The following is a 20,269-nucleotide window of genomic DNA, read 5'->3' as shown; positions in this document are numbered from 1 at the left end:
TTGGCACCAAACAAACCTTACTATTCCTCGAGTGAAATTATATTGTTTTTGTATTATTTACAACTTACACCTAAATTTACAACATTTGAAACATAATGTGATAGTTTTAATATTAATCACATAATCATGTGCATTTACATAGCAAATTTTCATTTAGGGTATTTGTAGGTTTTTTTTTTCTTGGATTAAGGCGGCTAGATTTTTTTGTTTAGTCTCTTAATTTGCTATTTTTTTTTATTTATTTTAAAACTAAATGAAAATTTTAATTTTATTAATTATTACAAGTATTATTTTTAGTTTTGTAAAGTAAAGTCAAGAAAAAAAAAAAAAACTCTCTGGTATTTCGGAACTTGGACACACAGAAGAAAGGAGACTGGGTTGGGTGCAGTAGAAGTGGAGGGACTCAACCCAGCCGCTGAGACACATCACAGTCCAATGGACCCTTTGCTTCTGCTCTCACCGCGCTTCAAATAAATTCTTCTTTCTTATCTCACTACCCTAAACCCCTAACACTCTCACTCTTTCACTCTCCTCTTCTCATTTTCCGATTCATCCACTTCTCAAGCTTCTTGTCATCATCGGCGACGAAACGAGGCGTGTTTCCGCGGTGATCTTTCCGTTAATGCATGTAACGAAATTTAGCCAATCAAAACTAATTGAATCCTGATAAACTATTTTCAATTCATTTTCTCCAATTCGTTCTCTCGCGAAGATGCAAGGGTTTACGCCAACTACAGATTTGAAAGAGCTTCAGTCCACCATGCGAGCCATCGAGCAGGCTTGCGCTTCCATTCAGGTTCCAATCATTCTCTCCCGCTATAATCCCCCGCTCGTTTTTTTTGGAAGTGGAGAAGGAGAGAATGCAGAGATAAGAATAATGAACTCATTTTCCCTAGTTGTGAAATTGGATTGAGAATCTAAATACTAAATTATGAAAACATCCGTTTCACGTTTAGGTGTTCACCTTGGTTCTGATTATAGAACTAGCTCGAGTATCTGATATGTACTTTGACGTCTGTTGTTATTCCTCCCATGCTTGTGGTATATAATGAGAGATCGGCGGAGTGGAATTCCATGGGTTGTGATTATTCTGATGAGTGTTTTATTTGTTTTGTCCAGTTTAGAAGGTAAAAAAAAAAAATAGCGCGATCACATTCATTCACAAAAGAATCAATTATTATGTTATATACACTAATATGGTAGTATATTTGCCTTTTTCTTTAGAATTTATTTCTAAACATTTTTTCCGAAACAAGGCAGATGTTAAACTGATGAACATGGCAAGTGTATTACTGCTTCTGAAATCTTCTTCATTTGTCAGTAGAAACTATTTGACAAGAAATAAGTGTGCAACACACAGTATCGTATTTTCTGCATTTTCTACTCTTTGTATTGCATAATAAAATGTTGTTTTAACTCCTGGCCTCTTTTCTAATCTTTTTGGTTCTTGTCGATTACCCATTCATCATGTCTAGGAGAACTACCTTTACTCGCATATAAAACCTCTCCCTTTCACCGTTAAAATATATATATATATATATATATATATATGTATATGTATATTTATGTAGAGATATATGTATGTATATATGTATATACATATGTATGTATATGAACATATAGACATGCAAATAGATATACATATGTAGTCATGTTCTTATACTTGTTATGCATTTATTTTCAGATGCATATCAATCCAGGAGCTTCAGAGGCACTTATTTTGTCATTAGGCCAGTCTTCTCAGCCATATAAGACTTGCCAATTCATTCTTGGTGAGTTTCATGTTGTGTGACAAACAAAATATCTGCCTTGTGTAATGCAAATGATATTGGTCATTCAAATATATGAGAGTGGACGTATGATAACGGATGTTTAAGAAATTAATACATCTCTCAGCCTATTTATGCATTTATATATAAGAGTCCTTACATCAAAGATACGAAGATATGAAAAGACTACACCTAGGTGACAAATAAAAACATCTTTTTAGCTTTCTAGAGATAAACAAAAAGATAAGTTAACCTATTCTAACATTACCTTTACAGTGAACATAGTAATTCAATTTTTTAAATTCTCCTTTTCGTTACCATTGGGATGCCATCATATGGATCATAAACTATATTGAGAATGCTCTTGGGAAAGGTTTCATTTAAGAAGATAAGGGAAATACTGAAATTATTGGGTATGTGACTTTGATTGGATAGTAGAAACAAAATGTTGTGGTACGATGAAGTGCAAAAGTTGAATATGGGACAATGACATTAGTCACTTGTGAACTCATGGCTTAAACTACACCTTAAAGAGCTTAAATTCGAAGAAAGTTCCTCAATACACCTTATATGTGACAACTAGAAAGCATTAGACATTTCTTCTGATCTTATCTTTCATGAGATTACCAAACATATTGAGATGAATTGTCATTTCATAAAAAACTAGAATCTGGAGATATTGCCATTAGACTTGTCAACTCTAAGAGGACCAAATATTGAAAATATTTGTAGCAAGTTGGGTGTGTATAACTTGCATGTTTCAACTTGAGGTGACATGTTATAATTATAGAAATAAGGAGCAAGTATTATATAATAAAAAAATTCTAAAATATATATCATTCTGGCCCAAGCTCCGGTTGCTCATATCCTGACCAAGCTCTTTTGAAGACTTGCTTAACTCAGGGTTTTGAGTTTCTCACAAGCCTGAGTTTGTGGAGGAGTAGTAGAGTTCTGCTCTTTTTCTTTGTAAGCTAATTGACTATCTGCCTCATGAGCATGATTAGTTAATGTTGTTTGGCTTCTGCTACATCAGCTTCTTCTTTTTTATCAACAGCATAGTTAGTTACTGTAGTTAGATGATACTTTATAAGTTGTTTTTGCTTTTTGCTGCATCAACTTTGTTAGACTATCTTGTTGCTTATCTTGTGCTAGTCTCTGTTACTATGTAAATTGATCTCATATCTTGTGAGATTAGAATATGAAATAACAAAGTTCTTAGGAACTGTCTCTCTCTCTCTCTCTTTTAACTTATAGGTTTTCTAAAATACTGCAATGGTTTTATCTGTGCAGAAAATTCCCAGGTGGCAACTGCAAGGTTTCAAGCAGCTGCAGCAATCCGAGAAGCAGCTATTAGAGAATGGGTTGTTCTCAGTGCTGATGTCAAGAGAAACTTGATAAGGTTTTCTATAACCTTCTATTCCACTAACTTTTGTGTTGTTTTTGATATTTCCATCATAAGTAGCCTTGTTCATATGGTTTACAATAACACATCTTTTTGATGTACCTAATAGTAGTTGTTCCATACATTACCAAAAAGTTGTTACTGTTGATAACATTACTCTTGTGAAGCCTCTCAATCCAACCCAAAGGTAAAAAAGGCTTGAGTTGTGTATCCATGATTTGGTGAGAAATAAACCTTGTTGGTTTGGGTTAATATATCCCATCACATTCTTCCCATCCCAACTGGCCCAAGCCAAACCGATTTTATTTGTATTAAGCATTAATTTTTCCTAAAGAGACCCAACCCATTTATCGGGTTTGGAGCAAGATTTTTCATACTGCAGCCACCCTTCTTCGGTGTGTTTTGCTGGTGAATAGGATAATGCAGAGATTCTTGCATCATGTTTAGCACAATTTTTTTTTGTGGTTAAGAAAAGCTGTGATGAGAAAAATAAAATAGGAAAAGGCATGAACTTTCAGTACTATGCATATGCCCATGGACTGCAAAATTGAATGAAATACAAAGCGCACTTTAAATGAAGGGCCTATCAAGACTATAGATGTAAAACATAACTGATGTATGTATACCTCTTTAATAGCTGTCTGGATTTTATAATACTGATACTTGATCTTTTTTCCTGTGTCATAAAAAAGGAAAACATTGTTGTGCCATTTGTTTTTAGACTTTCCTTATCGATCCACCTAAAGGTAGTGCATGGAACTATGTATGTGTTACCAAATATATTGTTATGGCTTCAAGTAGTATGGTTGTTCCTAAATCGTTGCCTCAAGAACTGGGAGGGAGCCAAATATGTATAACATGTCTCTTGTTTGATAGTTACAAGACAACTTTCTGTCAGACATAGTCATGCTGATGCTTCTATTTGATCTTTAGTTACTAATTGTCAAAATAAAACTTAGATCTAAAAAAAAAAGTAAACGTAAATGTGAAAAATAATTACTCAGTTATTTCTTTTCTGATTTCTTAAAGTGAGAGATGCAATTTATATAATACAAGCATGAAGCTAATGTCGGACTAAGCTCAACAGAAATAACTACTTTGCTGATGTGTATGTAGCAGAAATAACCACTTTGCTAATGTGACAAATGCCACTCAGTTTTACAAAAAACATAAGTTTTATTCTCTTACTCTGATGTCCGATTCCTCTTTCAATATCTGTTACTTGCAGTTTTTGTCTGTGCTATATCATGCAACATGCTAGTTCTCCTGATGGTTATGTTCAAGCAAAGGTCGCATCTGTGGCTAGTCAGTTGATGAAAAGGGGTTGGTAAGTAGTGCATTCTATTTTTTATTTTAGTTTTATTAGGAGATTAACTGAATATGTAACCTGCATACAACCATGTCTCATTTATACATATATTTGTAGTGTTTTTTTTCTACTATGTGGTTCTTATATTTGTTAGAATTATTACCTATTATATCATTAACCCTATGTATAGGGTGTTGAGTGTGGGAAACTATCTATGTATAGGGTGTTGAGTGTGGGAAACTATCTATGTATAGGATGTTGAGTGTGGGAAACTATCTACTGCCATATCTACTGCTGCATGTAATCATGCCTAGTATCTTAGAGTAGTCTTTTCATATGTACTTGCTTCATTATAAATAGAAGAGGAGAGTGGTACTGTTGTCCACTACTCATATATTTTAAAGTCTCAGTCTCAAGTTGGTATCAGAGCGGGTCGATCCCGCTCTGGTTTCTGTCTCATCTGGTCCGTCACTGCTGTCCTCGGTTGATCGCCGTTAGTCACCGCCGCTGTCCGCGGCTGTGCAAGTTCGTTTAACCTCGTTTCTGAACTACCCAACACTGCTAAACAACATTTCAACACTATCTGCCACTGTCTGCAGTCCTACGCCGCCGTTCGCCGTCGTCCGCCGCCGTTCGCCGTCGTCCGCCGCCGTCCACCGACGCAGTTCCGTCCGGAAACCACCGGATCTGAACCACCTCTCCGCGTGACAGCCAACCCCGCCGGTGTCGCAGGCAGCGCCGTCGCCACGCGCCTCCACGCGCGTCATCTTTGTTCGCTGCTGTCAGGCGCGTGCCGCCCACGCGCCGCCTTCCAGTCATCGGTTCGTCGTCGCGCCACCTCCGTCGCCGTCGCTGGAGCCTCCTCTACCCGTTTTGACCATCAAACCTCTGTTCCTGTGAAGTCCAGTAGCACCTCTTGTGGAAATCGTCACTTTCAAATTCGAAAATCGTCACTGTTTCACTGTTTTCCGAGATCCTCTCTGTTTTTGTTTATTCTCTTGATCATATCATGGCCACTGGAGGTACTGGGAGTGCTATTTCATTCTCCGGAAGCCCCTGCATTACGTCCGAGAAACTAAATGGCCAAAATTACTTATCTTGGTCCGCTGCCGTCGAGATGTGGTTTCTCGGTCAAGGACACCACGAACACCTTGAGAAAGATGGCAGCCACGTACCTTCTGAAAAAGCTGAACAGTGGAAACAAGCAGATTTCCAACTATGTGCTCGATCGTGGCAGTCGGTGGAACCACGACTTTTGATGTCCCTACGGGCCTTAAAAACTTGCCACTTGTTTTGGAAGCGAACTCAAAATATCTATGCAAATGATATTCAACGCCTCTATGATTCGGCGAACAAGTTGGCATCTATTGAAATGACTAACCATGATATGATTTCATTCATGAATGACGCTCAAGCTGCTGTGGAAGAACTTCGAATGTTCTTGGAAGTCGACTCTCTAGATGAAATGAAGAAAAAGCTTGACAAGTACTATATGGTAATGATCCTCCGCGCTATACACCCAGACTTTAATCATATCCGAGATTAGCTTTTGACCTCTCATGAGGTTCCTTCCATGGAAACTTTGATCTCCCGCATGATACGTGTTCCAACTCTTCAAACTCCAGAAACTCTTGCTGTAATGGAACCATCTGTCATGGTCGCCACCCGAGGAAGAGGAGGTCGTGGAACTAGAGGAGGTGGACGTGGAGGTCGTGGGCGTCCTCAGTGTACGTATTGTAAAAGAATGGGTCATACCCAAGAAAACTGCTACACTTTACATGGATTTCTTGCCAAAACAACCAATGTCTCCCAGGCAGAGACTACTGACTCCAAGTTCACTGAGGACGAGTATCAAGAGTACCTACGCCTCAAATCCAACAGCTTGGCACAATCATCTCAAGCTCCAAGTACATCAACTGTTTGCATCTCTCAATCCATGGAAGGTCACAATTCATGGGTAATTGACTCTGGTGCTTCTGATCACATTTCTGGTAATACCTCCTTGTTCTTAACCATTTCATTTCAAGAAAAATCTCATTTTATAACCCTCGCGAATGGTTCTGAAACATCCTCAAAGGGAGTCGGTCAAGCCATCTTATCTCCGTCCTTAAATTTAAAATCTGTCCTTTTTGTCCCTAATTGTCCTTTCAATTTAATTTCCTTAAGTCAGTTAACCAAAACATTGAATTGCTCTGTAACCTTCGATAACAAATCTTTTGTTATACAGGAGCGTGGCTCGGGGAGACAGATTTGAGAAGGATATGAAGCGGGCGGATTATACCATTTTGGATCTCGTCCACGTGTGTCATGTGTTGCAGCTCCCAATCCTAAAATGTTACATGATCGGCTTGGTCACCCTCACCTGTCCAAGTTAAAGAAAATGTTTCCTGATCTTAGTCGTCTCCAGACTTTAGAATGTGAGTCATGTCAACTAGGAAAACATGTTAGATCTACCTTTCCTAAAAGGTCTCAATCAAAGTGTACTTCTAGTTTTTCTGTCATCCATTCCGATATCTGGGGACCTAGTCGTGTCTCATCTTTTGGCTTTAGGTATTTTGTTACTTTCATTGATGAATATTCGAGATGTACTTGGGTCTATCTTATGAATGATCGTTCTGAATTATTATCCCTCTTCACATCCTTTTTGAATGAAATCAAGAATCAATTTGGTCAAGTAATTAAAATCTTAAGAAGTGACAATGCCAAAGAGTATTTTTCGTCTGCTCTTTCTAATGTTTTGAGTTCCCATGGTATCCTGCACCAGTCTACTTGTCCTCATACGCCACAACAAAATGGTATAGCCGAAAGAAAAAATAGACACTTAGTTGAAACTGCTCGTACCCTTTTGCTTAGTGCCAACGTTCCTGTCCATCACTGGGGAGATGTCATCTTAACTGCAGGATTTCTTATTAATCGGACGCCATCTTCCTCTCTTAATCATAAGGTCCCTTTCTCCATTCTGTTCCCAGAAAATCCTCTTTTTCACACTTCTCCTAAAGTTTTTGGTTGTGTATGTTTTGTTCATGACATGTCTCCCGGGTTAGACAAGCTTTCTGCTCGCTCTCTCAAATGTGTTTTCTTGGGCTATTCACGACTTCAAAAAGGGTATCGATGTTACTCTCCTGAAACCAAGAAATATTACATGTCTGCCAATGTTACATTTTTTGAACAGACCCCTTACTTCTCTCCCTCTGTTCAAGATGTCCATGTCATACAGCAGGTCCTTCCTATTCCCGTGGTTGAGTACAATAGTTCCAATGTCCCTGTCACTCCAAGTCTCGACCAAAGTCCTCCTGAGCCATCATCTCCACCTATTGATTCTCTCCAACACAGGACGCCGACGAATAGTCCAGTTGTTCAAGAACATGGTGAATCCCCTACTTCAGATTCTTCTCCCTCGTCTCTTGATCCCACGACTCCTGTTGAAGGTGATTCAGGTTGGCCCATTGCTCTCAGAAAAGGTACTCGTTCCTCTCGAAATCCACATCCCATTTATAATTTTCTTAGCTATCACCGATTATCGCCTTCCTATTGTTCACTTTTATCCTCAGTGTCTTCTGTTGTTATACCCAAAAATGTGGCAATTGATCATCCTGGATGGCGACAAGCCATGATTGCAGAGATGCAGGCTCTTGAAAGCAATCATACTTGGGAGCTCATGCCCCTCCCTTCGGGTAAGAAGGCTGTTGGTTGTCGATGGGTGTATGCAATTAAAGTTGGCCCCGATGGTCAGGTTGATCGACTCAAAGCCTGATTGGTTGCAAAAGGGTACACTCAGGTTTATGGCCTTGACTATTGTGACACCTTCTCTCCCGTGGCCAAGATGACTACTATTCGCCTCTTCTTTGCAATGGCAGCAATTCGTCACTGGCCGCTTCTTCAATTGGATATCAAAAATGCCTTCCTTCATGGTGATCTTGAGGAGGAAGTTTACATGGAGCAACCTCCTGGGTTTGTTGCTCAGGGGGAGTCTGTTATGGTATGCAAATTGCATCGATCTTTATATGGCCTCAAAAAATCACTACGAGCTTGGTTTGGAAAATTCAGCTCCATTGTTCAGAAATTTGGGTTAAGACGCAGTAAGGCAGATCACTCAGTCTTTTACAAACATACCTCTCCTGGGAAATGTGTCTACCTGATAGTATATGTTGATGATATTGTTATTACAGGAAATGATACTACTGGAATATCTCAACTGAAGGAGCACTTGTGTAAACATTTTCAAACCAAGGATCTCGGAAGCCTCAAATACTTCTTGGGCATTGAAGTAGCTCAGTCAAAAGATGGAGTTGTAATCTCTCAAAGGAAATATGCTCTTGATATATTACAAGAAACAGGTATGATTGACTGCAGACCAGTAGAGAGTCCTATGGACCCAAATCAGAAGTTAACAACGGAAGAAGGCGAATTATTCTCCGATCCAAAGAGATATAGGAGGCTCGTTGGAAAGTTAATTTATCTCACTATTATGAGGCCTGATCTATCTTTCGCAGGTTGAATTGTTATCCAGTTTATGCAGACTCCATGTCTTGGACATTGGAATGCCATCATCCGTATTTTAAGGTACCTCAAGAAGGCTCCAGGACAAGGTTTGCTATATGAAGATAAAGGAAATGTTCAAATCTCTGGGTACTGTGATGCTGATTGGGCAGGCTCTCCTATTGACAGACGCTCTACTACGGGATATTGTGTCCTCCTTGGAGGAAATGTTATCTCTTGGAAAAGTAAGAAGCAAAATGTAGTGGCTCGATCCACCGCTGAAGCTGAATATCGGACAATGGCGTCTCTCACGTGTGAACTCATATGGGTAAAACAATTTCTTCGAGAGCTTAACTTATGTGAAATTCAGACCATGAAGATGTACTGTGACAACCAGGCTGCTCTCCACATTGCATCAAATCCAGTGTTTCATGAGAGAACTAAACACATAGAAATTGACTGCCTCTTTGTTCGAGAAAAATTGATGACCAAGGAAATTTGTACTGAGTTCGTTGGGTCAAATGACCAACTTGCAGATGTGTTGACCAAATCATTAAGGGGACCTCGGATTGAGTTCATTTGCTCCAAGCTTGGTTCATACAATTTGTATGCTCCAGCTTGAGGGGGAGTGTTAGAATTATTACTTATTGTATCATTAACCCTATGTATAGGGTGTTGAGTGTGGGAAACTATCTATGTATAGGATGTTGAGTGTGGGAAACTATCTACTGCCATATCTACTGCTGCATGTAATCATACCTAGTATCTTAGAGTAGTCTTTTCATATGTACTTGCTTCATTATAAATAGAAGAGGAGGAGAGTGGTACTGTTGTCCACTACTCATATATTTTAAAGTCTCAGTCTCAAGTATATTATAGCAAGTTGTGTATTTTCTGTAGAAGAAAAAGATTATTATATTCTTGTAGATCAGTATAGTTAAGGTTTTGTGGTTATGGTTTCATTTGTCTTACAGTTCGTTTGGTAAATGTTTTCTTGTAGGCTTGAGTTTATGGCTGGAGAGAAGGTGGTTTTCTTTTATCAGGTGCTGACATATTTTGTTTCTGTTTATAATTGCTTTCAGTTTTTTTGGTCTCAATATTACACTTTTTGCCTGTCTGCTACTTTTTCTTAATTCCGCTCATATTTCTGGTCTCAAAATGAGTAATTTTGTCACAATTCTAATTATATGCGTAAATTATCAGTGGGCTGTTCAAATTTCTCTGAATTGATTACACTGATGACTGAACTACTAAAGTAAATTTGAGTGGTAATTTAGTTTTCTTTAGTTGGACAGAAACTTTTTGTTGGGTTGCTCATTATGGGATTGTGTAGAAATAAGGAGCTGATCTTATAATCAGAAATATTATTATAATTATAGGAATAAGGTCTTTCTGATCCTAAATAATTAGGAATATATATTATTCAGAAAATATTTATTTACTTTCGTATTATATCTTTGCTATTAGACGATATAAAATCTCCCCTATTTCTTGTATTGATTTTTTTTTTCTCAGTATAAAAAAAGCATCCGTGCAGTCTTAGAAACACACGGTTTCTATTCACTGTTTTTCTCTTTCCTAGATTTTAACATCTTTACATTTTAAGATGTTTCAGATGACTAACCATTGCAATTGCTAATCTATTATTTGCCTCATCTTCTGTTTATTCTATTCACTTAACTTTAAGAGGCCATACCATTGAGGATTTTTAGTTTACTCTCAAACATCCGTGTTTCATGCAAGCCTGACAGTTTTATATATTGCAGGTGAACAAGGCCATTGTAGGTGCTCATGGCATAGACATGCAGTTTGCTGGAATAAAATTCCTTGAATCATTGGTATTAGATTTTTTACGATTAAGAAATTTTACCCATTTCTTCTTATTGCTTTGGCTTTAAACGTGTTGTTTTAGTTTTTTTATTTCATTCAATATCTATAGCTATCAGAATTTTCTCCATCTACTTCAAGTGCTATGGGCCTTCCAAGGGAATTTCATGAGCAGTGTAGGAGGTCACTTGAACGGGAGTACCTGAAGGTCTTTCTGATTTTTAATATGTATTTTCAGTTTTTTTTTTCCAAGTTAATTGATTTTCATTAGAATTAGCATAGCTTCCTGAATTGTTATCCCCTCTTTTATATTATAGACATTCTACCTTTGGGCACAAGAAGCGGCTTTAAGTGTCACAAACCGGATTATTGAATCTGACTCTGCTGTACCCGAGGTTAAAGTTTGCACTGCTGCACTGGATCTCATGCTTCAAATCCTGAATTGGGATTTTCGTAGCAATACCAGTGACACAAAACTAAATGTAAATGTCTTCTCTGCTGGAGTTAGACAGGATGGAGATTCTCTTAAAAAGTCTGAATATCACGTAGTGCAGGTAATGAGTTGGTTTGCTTACTTAACAATGCACATGAATTTGATAGAACTAAACGTAACACACTACATATTGGTCACCATTGCACATTAAGCAAGAAACATCATGATTAGGTCATAACTAGAAATTTAGACTGTAATCTCCCTTCAATTGGCCTTCATTATGTTTTTCATGCTAATATGCAGCCTGGTTCTGAATGGCGAGACGTGTTAGTTTTAAGTGGTCATGTTGGATGGCTTTTGAGTTTATATGCAGCATTGAGGCTGAAATTTTCACGCGAAGGATACTGGATGGACTGCCCTGTTGCAGTCTCTGCTCGAAAGCTAGTTGTACAATTTTGTTCTTTAACAGGACCTGTATTTCTTTCTGGTATAAGTATTACTTGTCTTCCCTTTTGCGTATTGCATTTTCATTTTATTAATTACAATCTTCAAGTTGATAAGTATTCTACCTTTATTAGGAGGGATTTGACAGAGATGTCTTCTGAGAAGCATGGAATGAGACTATAGTGATAATGATTTTTGAAGCCCATGTTGCTTTAAAATTTTTAAACTCTTCATTACAACCTTTGCAGTTCTTGCTTCAATATAAAAAATTTCAAACTGCTACTCGCACAGTTGTGCTGCTGGATTTTACTGGATTACTAGTTATTGATGAAAGGATCCTGATCAGTCTTAAACCTCAGGGACATGTTTACCTGTGTAACCATTACAACCCCTGTCCCCTAAAATATATAAGTTTTGGAAATCCTTTATTTGAATTTCTTTGACATTATTTGTTCCGTGATTTAGATGATAGAAAAATGCACGAGCAACATCTGCTGCAGCTCCTATCTGGGATAATAGAGTGGGTAGATCCTCCTGATGCTGTTTCAAAAGCTATTGAAAATGGGAAAAGTGACAGGTTTGGAGAATATTCATCTGCATAATGCACGTTCAAATTCAGTTACCTACCTACACATACCCATCCGATCAGTTTTTACAATATGTATTAACCCTGAACTTGATGTTGGTTTCATTCAGTGAGATGCTTGATGGCTGTCGAGCATTATTGGCCATTGCAAATGTAACAACTCCCCATGATTTTGACGGTTTGCTAAAATCTATGAGGTCATAGTTAGCATAATTTGATAGTGTAGGTCTTTCTCGGTGTTGATCATAATGACAGTTGAAATAAACTGACAAGGGTAAACATTTTGTTTTGATACTTTAGGCCTATGGGTACTCTTACCTTTTTGTCAATGTTGATGTCTGAAGTTATTAAAGTCCTCATGACTAGTAACACAGAAGAGGAGACTTGGAGCTGGGAAGCACGTGATGTTTTATTGGATACTTGGACTGCCATTCTAACGGTATTCATTTGAATGACTTGTTTGCAACATTTTCCTTGTTTCATCTAATTTTAATAACATTTTTTCAATGAAAATAGAAGTATGGAAACTTGTTTAGTTCTGGCATTATTTATTTTTTTTCATAAAATTCACGTAGTTGTAGGTGACATTATGTAACCTTGACATCCCAGCCAGGCTAGCCCCCCCAAGGCCCATTAATCATATGCTAGTTCTAGTGATTACACTGAACTATATTTATTTCTCTTTCCAGCCAATAAACACAATCAATGTGAATGCTTTGCTTCCACCTGATGGGATAACAGCTGCTGCTAATCTCTTCAGTTTCATTGTAGAGTGCGAGCTACGATGTAAAACCTCTATGAAAATTTCTACAATGTTGTCCTTTTCTTCATACAATTGTATTACTTTCTTTTTCTGCATTTACTATCTTATGATAATGTGACTTTCCTTTTTTATTTAGTGGCTTCTGCAACAGCATTTAATGATGAGGGCGATTCAGACTATCTTCATGCTTCTGTATCAGGTATGAAACCAAGATTATAAAACATTGCACATGTTATTATTATGTTGTAATTTATGTTCTTGTTGATATTTGTCTTTTCTGTTGCTGGATTCTTTAAGCTGTTATACTACTGAACATAGAACACAGACTGCATACAAAACAGATGTTGACATGAGACAGACAGAATCCTGTTTTATAATATCAGTGATTGGTTGAAAACTCCATTTAGTGCTGCAAATGGGAAGTTGTTGCCTTGAAAATGTAAACTCAAAATGTGGTAAAATTGCATGGTCATTGATGCCTTGTTGAAATACAAATGCCACATTAGCAGGATAGAACGAAGTTAAATAATATGTAATAGGGTAATGATCCAAAGTGATAAGACACTTGTACATCCAAGTCACTCAAGTTGAAAGTTTACTAACTCTCACTTACGGACAAGGGCACTCTCATAATTCTAATATAGTACCAAAGCCTATAAATCTAAGGAAGACTTGTAGCCCAAATAAGAAAAAGAGGCCGATAACAAATTGAAATACTCAACAAGAAGGAAGCTTAGTAATGGTGGAAGGCAGACAGACATGTGGCTTCTAAAACTTAAGAAATGAATCCCAAGTCCAGGCGATAAAGGAAAGTAAGACCTGCGACGGCCTTTGAGATGCGGAAACATGAAGTACAATCCAAAGCTGGGAATTGAAGACAAGTTAGAATTGGACCAAGGTAGTTGGAGGCAAGGGCGTTTGGGAGAACATGCCATACATTGGTATTTGGTGGGTTTGAAATAAGTTAAAGAGTATTTTAAGTAAAAGGCCATGAGTTTGAAGTGCCACCATATTTTTAGGACATAATGGCCACTCAAGCTAAAAATTATAATTCACTCTTGGGCAATGACAACGCATAAATTGTAAAATGCCTTTAGTGGTAGCCTCTTCCTTGATAATTAAATCACTTTTTTATTATTAACAGATTGAAACTAATATTTGAAATGGAATGGATAGGGACCTAGTGTGGGGGGCATCAATATTACACAAATTACTTAACAACTAAAATACAATATTGCAATTGGAAATGAAATATAGTTTGTGCTAGATATATGAGTTGATTATGTTAGAGATATGATTTGATTACATTAAATAAGGAGATATGATGTATTTCTTAGGGAACTATCTTATCAAATATTTTCCCTATTAGATATTAATTTTGTTCCTTATTATTGTATCTCTTGTTCACTATAAATAATAATACTTGTGTGTACCCAACACACAAATTTCGTTGTATTCCTTCTTGGTTTCTCTCTTCTCAACGTGGTACTAGAGGACTACCATTCTTTTGTGACATGTTTTGAGATCGATCCTTTCAAGTCATTGTATTATTTTTTATAGCATATTAGTATTAGTTAGAATTAAGTGGAACAAAGTCTTTTTTAGATTTATTTGAACTATTAACTTAAAAGGGGCTGCAATAGTTTTCCACGGTTCAATTTCATTGATTTTGTTTAAGGCCGATGGTTTCCTTCAAGAACACATCCAGTTCTTGTTTGAAAATATCCTCTACAATAACAAAGTATTATGATTTTTCATCACCAGAAATCAATCCGATATCATAATTGGGCTTGACGAATTTCCTTTTTGTTTTTAAATTGTAATGTTTTTGCAGCCATGGATGAAAGGTTAAGCTGCTATGCGCTTATTGCAAGAGCTTCTATTGATGTTACTATTCCTTTGCTCCTAAGAGTATTTTCCGAGCGGGTGGCACGCCTTAATCAGGTTGGTTTTATATTTGTGGAATGGTATCAAGATGCACTTTATTGACTAGTGGAAACACATGTATTCACTTTTTCTCACAATAATAACAAAATATATAACTAAAAAAGTAATTATTAAAATAAAAAGTGATTATTAAATTTATATTACAATTATAAAAGTGTGTAAAAAAAAGTTGTTTTATTAATTTTTTTTTATAATTGTATAATAAGATTAGATGTAGCTTTTCTTTATGATAAGTATTACTTATAGTGGGTAGTCTTTTATAAATTAATAAAATGTTATATTTATAAGGGTCAAAATGGTAAAAAATTGAGTCACAAAAAAGGTAGTTTTAAAAAAAATAGCCTTCTTTATGTATGGTTATAGATTACAAATTTTTGGGACTCTCAAAATGATGTGGGTCACCCTCTATTTATCGGATATCACACAATTTTGAAAATCTCAGTAGAATGGTCTGATGGTAAAGATTGTTTTAGAGAATGGGTTTAGATTTCTCTCTATCTTTTTTATGGGGATGAACTTTTTTTCATGAGTATTTTAGATCTGTTGGCTATTAGTTTATTTTCTACCCCATCCCCTGTTTCTGAATATTATTAATTGTTTTGACTGCAAAGATTGATATCAGTTATTGTTGATACTGCAAAAAGTTGATATTTGTTATTAACAACATAAAGAATAAAATGAACAATTGTTCAGAATCCAAGAATTTAGATGTAAGCCACGGGGCTGGAGAGCCGAGACAGGATTTCTTTTTTGTTTCATTTAGAAGAATGTTCGTTACACCCTTTTACAGGAGGTGGATAAAGCAATGTAAAAATAATGGATGTGTTTGATAGTCTAAGGAAGAGATTCTATAAAGAAATGTTCTTTAGAGAGAAAGGAGTTGGGAGAAAATCTCCAGGAAAATAAAATTCAGTATTCTTGTTATGTATATCAGCTATATAACTGAGTATAGATTCTACTAGAATATTAATTGATTTAAAATATTCTAAAATATAATGAACACTAACATGTAAAGGAAAACGTGTATGTTGGGAGGTGCCACACTGCTGTTGCAATTAACTTCTCCATAACATTTTGGGGAGAAAAATAAGAAGAAAAAGTGAAATTGGTTTTTTTATAAGTTAAAATAAGCTTATGCATTAACTAATATTGTAGAAGTTCTTTCATATAGTTTCTCTGAATTCTAATTTTTAACTTTTTCATAAACTACTTTTAGATTATGCAGAAAATCATTCTATCCCAGAATTGCTTATAGAGAAGTTTGTCCAAACAGATCCTATGTACTCTATCATCAGATAAGAAATCCAGGAAAGTAATTAAGGAGCTCTCTTGGAGAATTTGAAACAAATAAAAGAGAGGGAAAAACTGAACAAGAACAGAATATTTTTTATTAATTGATTTCACACTTGAATATTATGTACAAGAGGTATTTATAGACATAGATTGTTTCATGCTGTTATAAACTAACAGCTGTAAAATGAAAAAGAACACATACAATGAAAGAAACCTATAGCTGTACACGTTTGACTATTTATACAAGTTGACTACAATATATACACTAACAAGCTCTCTGCGCAGAACTATTAGTTTATTTCATTTTTATTAAAAGCCCAATGCCCATAGCAATAAACCTGGAACTGCTTTGAATATCTTTACGTTTATTTTCACCCCTACTCTGTTGCAGTAAACAAAAATCATATAACATCTGCAGTAACCCGCTACATTCTAAGCATTATGGGGAAGATATGGTCTAGTGCTCTAGTAACTATTATAAGCAAGCAATTTACTTACAATAGCAGTGTTCATTGCCCCTAGATTGTTGCTATTAGAATGTTAGATTCTGTTCACATGTTGCTGCCTAATTGATAAATCAACCTTTCTTGGATGCCCTCACAAGGAAAAGGTTCACTGTTGGTTTACACCCATTAAGATACAATGCAACTTTTAACATCAAAACCACCGTTAATTTAGCATTTTGTCATTTATATCACCACCCATGTAATCACATGGATCTAGGGTTATCTAAACACAAGAATAATGTTTTGTAAATACCTTGTGGGTGTTCATTATCTCACACCAACTATAAGTGGCAAAATCAGAGTTTAGGTGTATAAAAAGATGGTGGGATTAGTTGCAATCAAATTATGGAAAATTGTGAAGCAAATGTCTTCTAAACTTGACTACAGTTTTTGTTGCAATCAAGTTGGAAACTGGTTAAAATGACAATAAGTTTTTTATGAGTTTGATTGTTCATTTTGGTTATATTTTAAAAAATAAAAAACTTTTTATATCAATAAATACGAATTGGATATCTCAATATATATAATAAAATAGTTTCTCCTTTGAACAAATGCTTCATAATTCTTAGTGATAGTGTAGAAATGTTGCGTTAAAATAAAACAAATTGAAATATGGAAAAGCTAAAGTTTTATAAGAGAAAACTTCATAATACAGACACTGGCTTCAGTATGTGTATTTTTATATATTTGTTGAATACTTGTGATTTTGTTTTGTCCCCTAAATAATAAATATTTTTGTAAGTTATGTGAATGATTTCCATAGCTCAAGTTATTTACTTAATTTGTAGGGCAGGGGCATCATCGACTTGACTGAAACATTGGAAGAACTTTATTCATTGTTGCTTATTATTGGTCATGTAATTGCAGATGAAGGGGAGGGGGAACTACCATTGGTATGTGCTTTGAATTTTGTCCGTGTTTGATTCATTTAGAACTGGTTGTTCGTTCTGCACATATTTTTGTTTTAATAGAGAAAATACTCTATTTGGAAAGATGGCTTAGGCAGGGGGTGGGGGGTTGGGAGGTGGACAACATTTACCGTAAACAATTTGCAACTTTGATACACAAGAATTTTTTTTTGGGTATTTCTTTTATATTTCCATTTCCTGTGTATCAAATTGGCAAATATTGCAAATCTCGTGGGATAATATAGAGAAAAGTCTGTTAAGAAAAACGGGGTTTTTAGGGGGAAGGGACAGGATTTACCAGAAATAATTGCCATTTTTATGCACAGAAAAAATAACTGTATTTCTTTAATATTTCATTGTTTAACTTTTATTATTCGTTCTGGCAATGTTGACTAGGGTTGTTCATTGGATCCAATTACCCGATGACACAGCCCGACCCAATGCAACCCAATTAAATTGGGTTGGGTTTCAATTATGATTTGGTCCAACCCAAACTAACCCACTCTTATACAGTTTGGGTCATGGGTTTTGTATGGGCAATGCAAAACTCAACCTGATACTCACTCTTATTCTTGTGGTATGAACAAATTGTGTTATGTTTTTTTTTTTTATGTTTTAAATTAGTTTGGACAAGTTTGTTGTGACTTGACTTATTGCTTTACTTGAAGTCTAGGGTTAGATTTTGTAAAGATTGTATTATTTTTAATTAGGTTGATGCTTGAAAACTACCACTTTAAACAAAAAATATAAAGTTTTTCTAAATTTTGATACGATTGATTCAATCCAATCCAACTCACTCAAGATTGAGTTGGGTTAAATTGGGTTTAACATAAAAATGCAGAAACCCAATCCAACCCGATACTATTTTGGTGTTGGGTAATGGTTTGGTCAAATCCTACCCAACCCGATCCATGAACACCCCTAATGTTGACTATAATGTGCAATGTTGATTTAAGGTTATGTCATTTGTGATATTTAGGTTCCTAATACGATACAAACCCAGTTTGTTGTTGATGTCGTTGAAGCAGATAGTCATCCTGTTATTTTACTTTCCAGGTATATTATTTTCTTCTGCTTTTCTTACTTGGAATTTTGATGTTTGAGTTCTTTGAAAGGAATCTTAGCAAATTATGTTTAGTGAACTTCGTTCAGATATTGGAACTTGGTTTTTCCTAGGCTATGTTAAAATTCTTGATTTTTTTTAATAAATTGGTAGTGCTAATGTATTAGTTCTTTTGTATAAATTTATAGAAAATTCATAAATTCACATGTTGAAGTTTAATTATCTTGCTTATTGAATACTGAATTTGAGGAAATTTGGTAGTGCTTCTTGAATACTGAAAAGTATGCAGGTGGCAATGCGGGCCAGCTCGGCCCGCAAAAGGCCCGCCGTACCCCGCACACTTTATGCGGACTGCAAACACTTGCACCCCCCCCCCCCCCCCCCCAACATATTCCTTGGCCCATGGGCCTGCGGTTGGCCCGCTTTTTTTTTATATTTTTATGATAAAACTTTCAATGTTTAAAAATTGGAAAACTTTAAGAAGTTCACAAAATTAAGTAAAGACTTTGGGGAATTGGATGATAAATTGATAATTCAACATTTTCATCATATTCATACTATGACATACACAATGTATTTTTTAAATTTTAGCACATTAAAAAATACATAATACTTGTCTTTTCCAGTTATACAAGAATTTGAAACGTTAATGCAAGAGTCCATAAAAAAAGTAATTAATATACATAAGTGCAAGTTTTTTTTTTCTTTTTTAATTTTATGCGGGCTTGCGGGCCGGCCCGCGCGGGCTACGGGCTTATGCATGCCGGGCCACTACGGGCTCACTACCCTAGCCCGCCTCACATTTTTTTCGCGGACCGGCCCGACGGATCAGGTCCTAATTGCCACCCTTTTGTGCTAAAAGCAAAGTATTGACATTGATTTTACCGACATAAGTGACTGTTATTCTCTTAGCCTGATAACTTTGTCTGAATTAAAGAGCTTTGTTTAGTATGGTTCTTCCTAGGATAATAGTGAAGAGTTGATTCTTGAAATTTTGATGACACGAAGTTAACACTTGAATACAATACCTTATGTCGAAGTTTGCATTAGGCATAATGTCTGATCCAATTATGCATCCATAAGACCCTTTTCCTTATGCATGAATGCAGCTCAATCATAAAATTTGCTGAGCAGTGCCTCAGTCCGGAAATGAGGGCATCGGTTTTTAGTCCGCGACTTGTGGAGGTATGTCAATCCACCTTATATTATGTTAATCTTTTTGTAATGTTAATTGGCTCTTCTACCTCCTATATTCATAAAGTTCTGTTAGACATCCAATCTGAATATGTTGCTTTTGTCATTTTCTTACTTTATTTCAGTGGTAGAAATAATTACCAAAATCTTATTCATGATTTGAATCTAACAATTCAAACCCCGAAATAATATGTTCTTTTGTTACTTTTTGCTTTATTTCCATTCTTCCAAATATAATGAATGATTTTGTTGTATAAGACTTTTAAGTTGTTTTAGTTTTTTCAGATTTAAATTTTTGATACAGAACATAATATATGATATATGTGAAATAGTTTTTCCTTGTTTG

General features: G+C 35.9%; 1 protein-coding gene across 3 annotated transcripts in view; it reads left to right on the top strand.

The window, feature by feature from the left end:
* Positions 1-344: 344 nt before the first annotated feature.
* Positions 345-20,269, top strand: part of LOC114187484 (exportin-4 protein) — a 28,929-nt gene continuing 9,004 nt past the window's right edge. The window contains exons 1-19 of one of the 3 annotated variants that reach the window (XM_028075746.2): positions 345-607; positions 713-796; positions 1,685-1,772; positions 3,060-3,168; positions 4,400-4,498; positions 9,960-10,002; positions 10,726-10,797; positions 10,899-10,994; positions 11,104-11,340; positions 11,523-11,706; positions 12,129-12,240; positions 12,360-12,446; positions 12,550-12,688; positions 12,939-13,035; positions 13,149-13,211; positions 14,847-14,956; positions 17,547-17,651; positions 18,646-18,722; positions 19,839-19,914. In XM_028075746.2, coding sequence (XP_027931547.1) covers positions 713-796; positions 1,685-1,772; positions 3,060-3,168; positions 4,400-4,498; positions 9,960-10,002; positions 10,726-10,797; positions 10,899-10,994; positions 11,104-11,340; positions 11,523-11,706; positions 12,129-12,240; positions 12,360-12,446; positions 12,550-12,688; positions 12,939-13,035; positions 13,149-13,211; positions 14,847-14,956; positions 17,547-17,651; positions 18,646-18,722; positions 19,839-19,914 — 1,878 coding nt within the window. In that variant the 5' untranslated portion in view covers positions 345-607. Of the gene's footprint in view, positions 797-1,684; positions 1,773-3,059; positions 3,169-4,399; positions 4,499-9,959; positions 10,003-10,725; positions 10,798-10,871; positions 10,995-11,103; positions 11,341-11,522; positions 11,707-12,128; positions 12,241-12,359; positions 12,447-12,549; positions 12,689-12,938; positions 13,036-13,148; positions 13,212-14,846; positions 14,957-17,546; positions 17,652-18,645; positions 18,723-19,838; positions 19,915-20,269 lie in introns of those variants that run through there. The other 2 variants (XM_085674428.1, XM_085674429.1) reach the window with 2 other exon arrangements.

The sequence above is a fragment of the Vigna unguiculata genome, chromosome 6 (genome assembly GCF_037176805.1).
Source record: "Vigna unguiculata cultivar grain cowpea cultivar isolate G323 ecotype 2 chromosome 6, ASM3717680v1, whole genome shotgun sequence".
Lineage (NCBI taxonomy): Eukaryota > Viridiplantae > Streptophyta > Magnoliopsida > Fabales > Fabaceae > Vigna > Vigna unguiculata.
The sequence above is the reverse complement of the archived record's forward strand: the minus strand, read 5'-3'. Positions and strand labels throughout refer to the sequence as shown.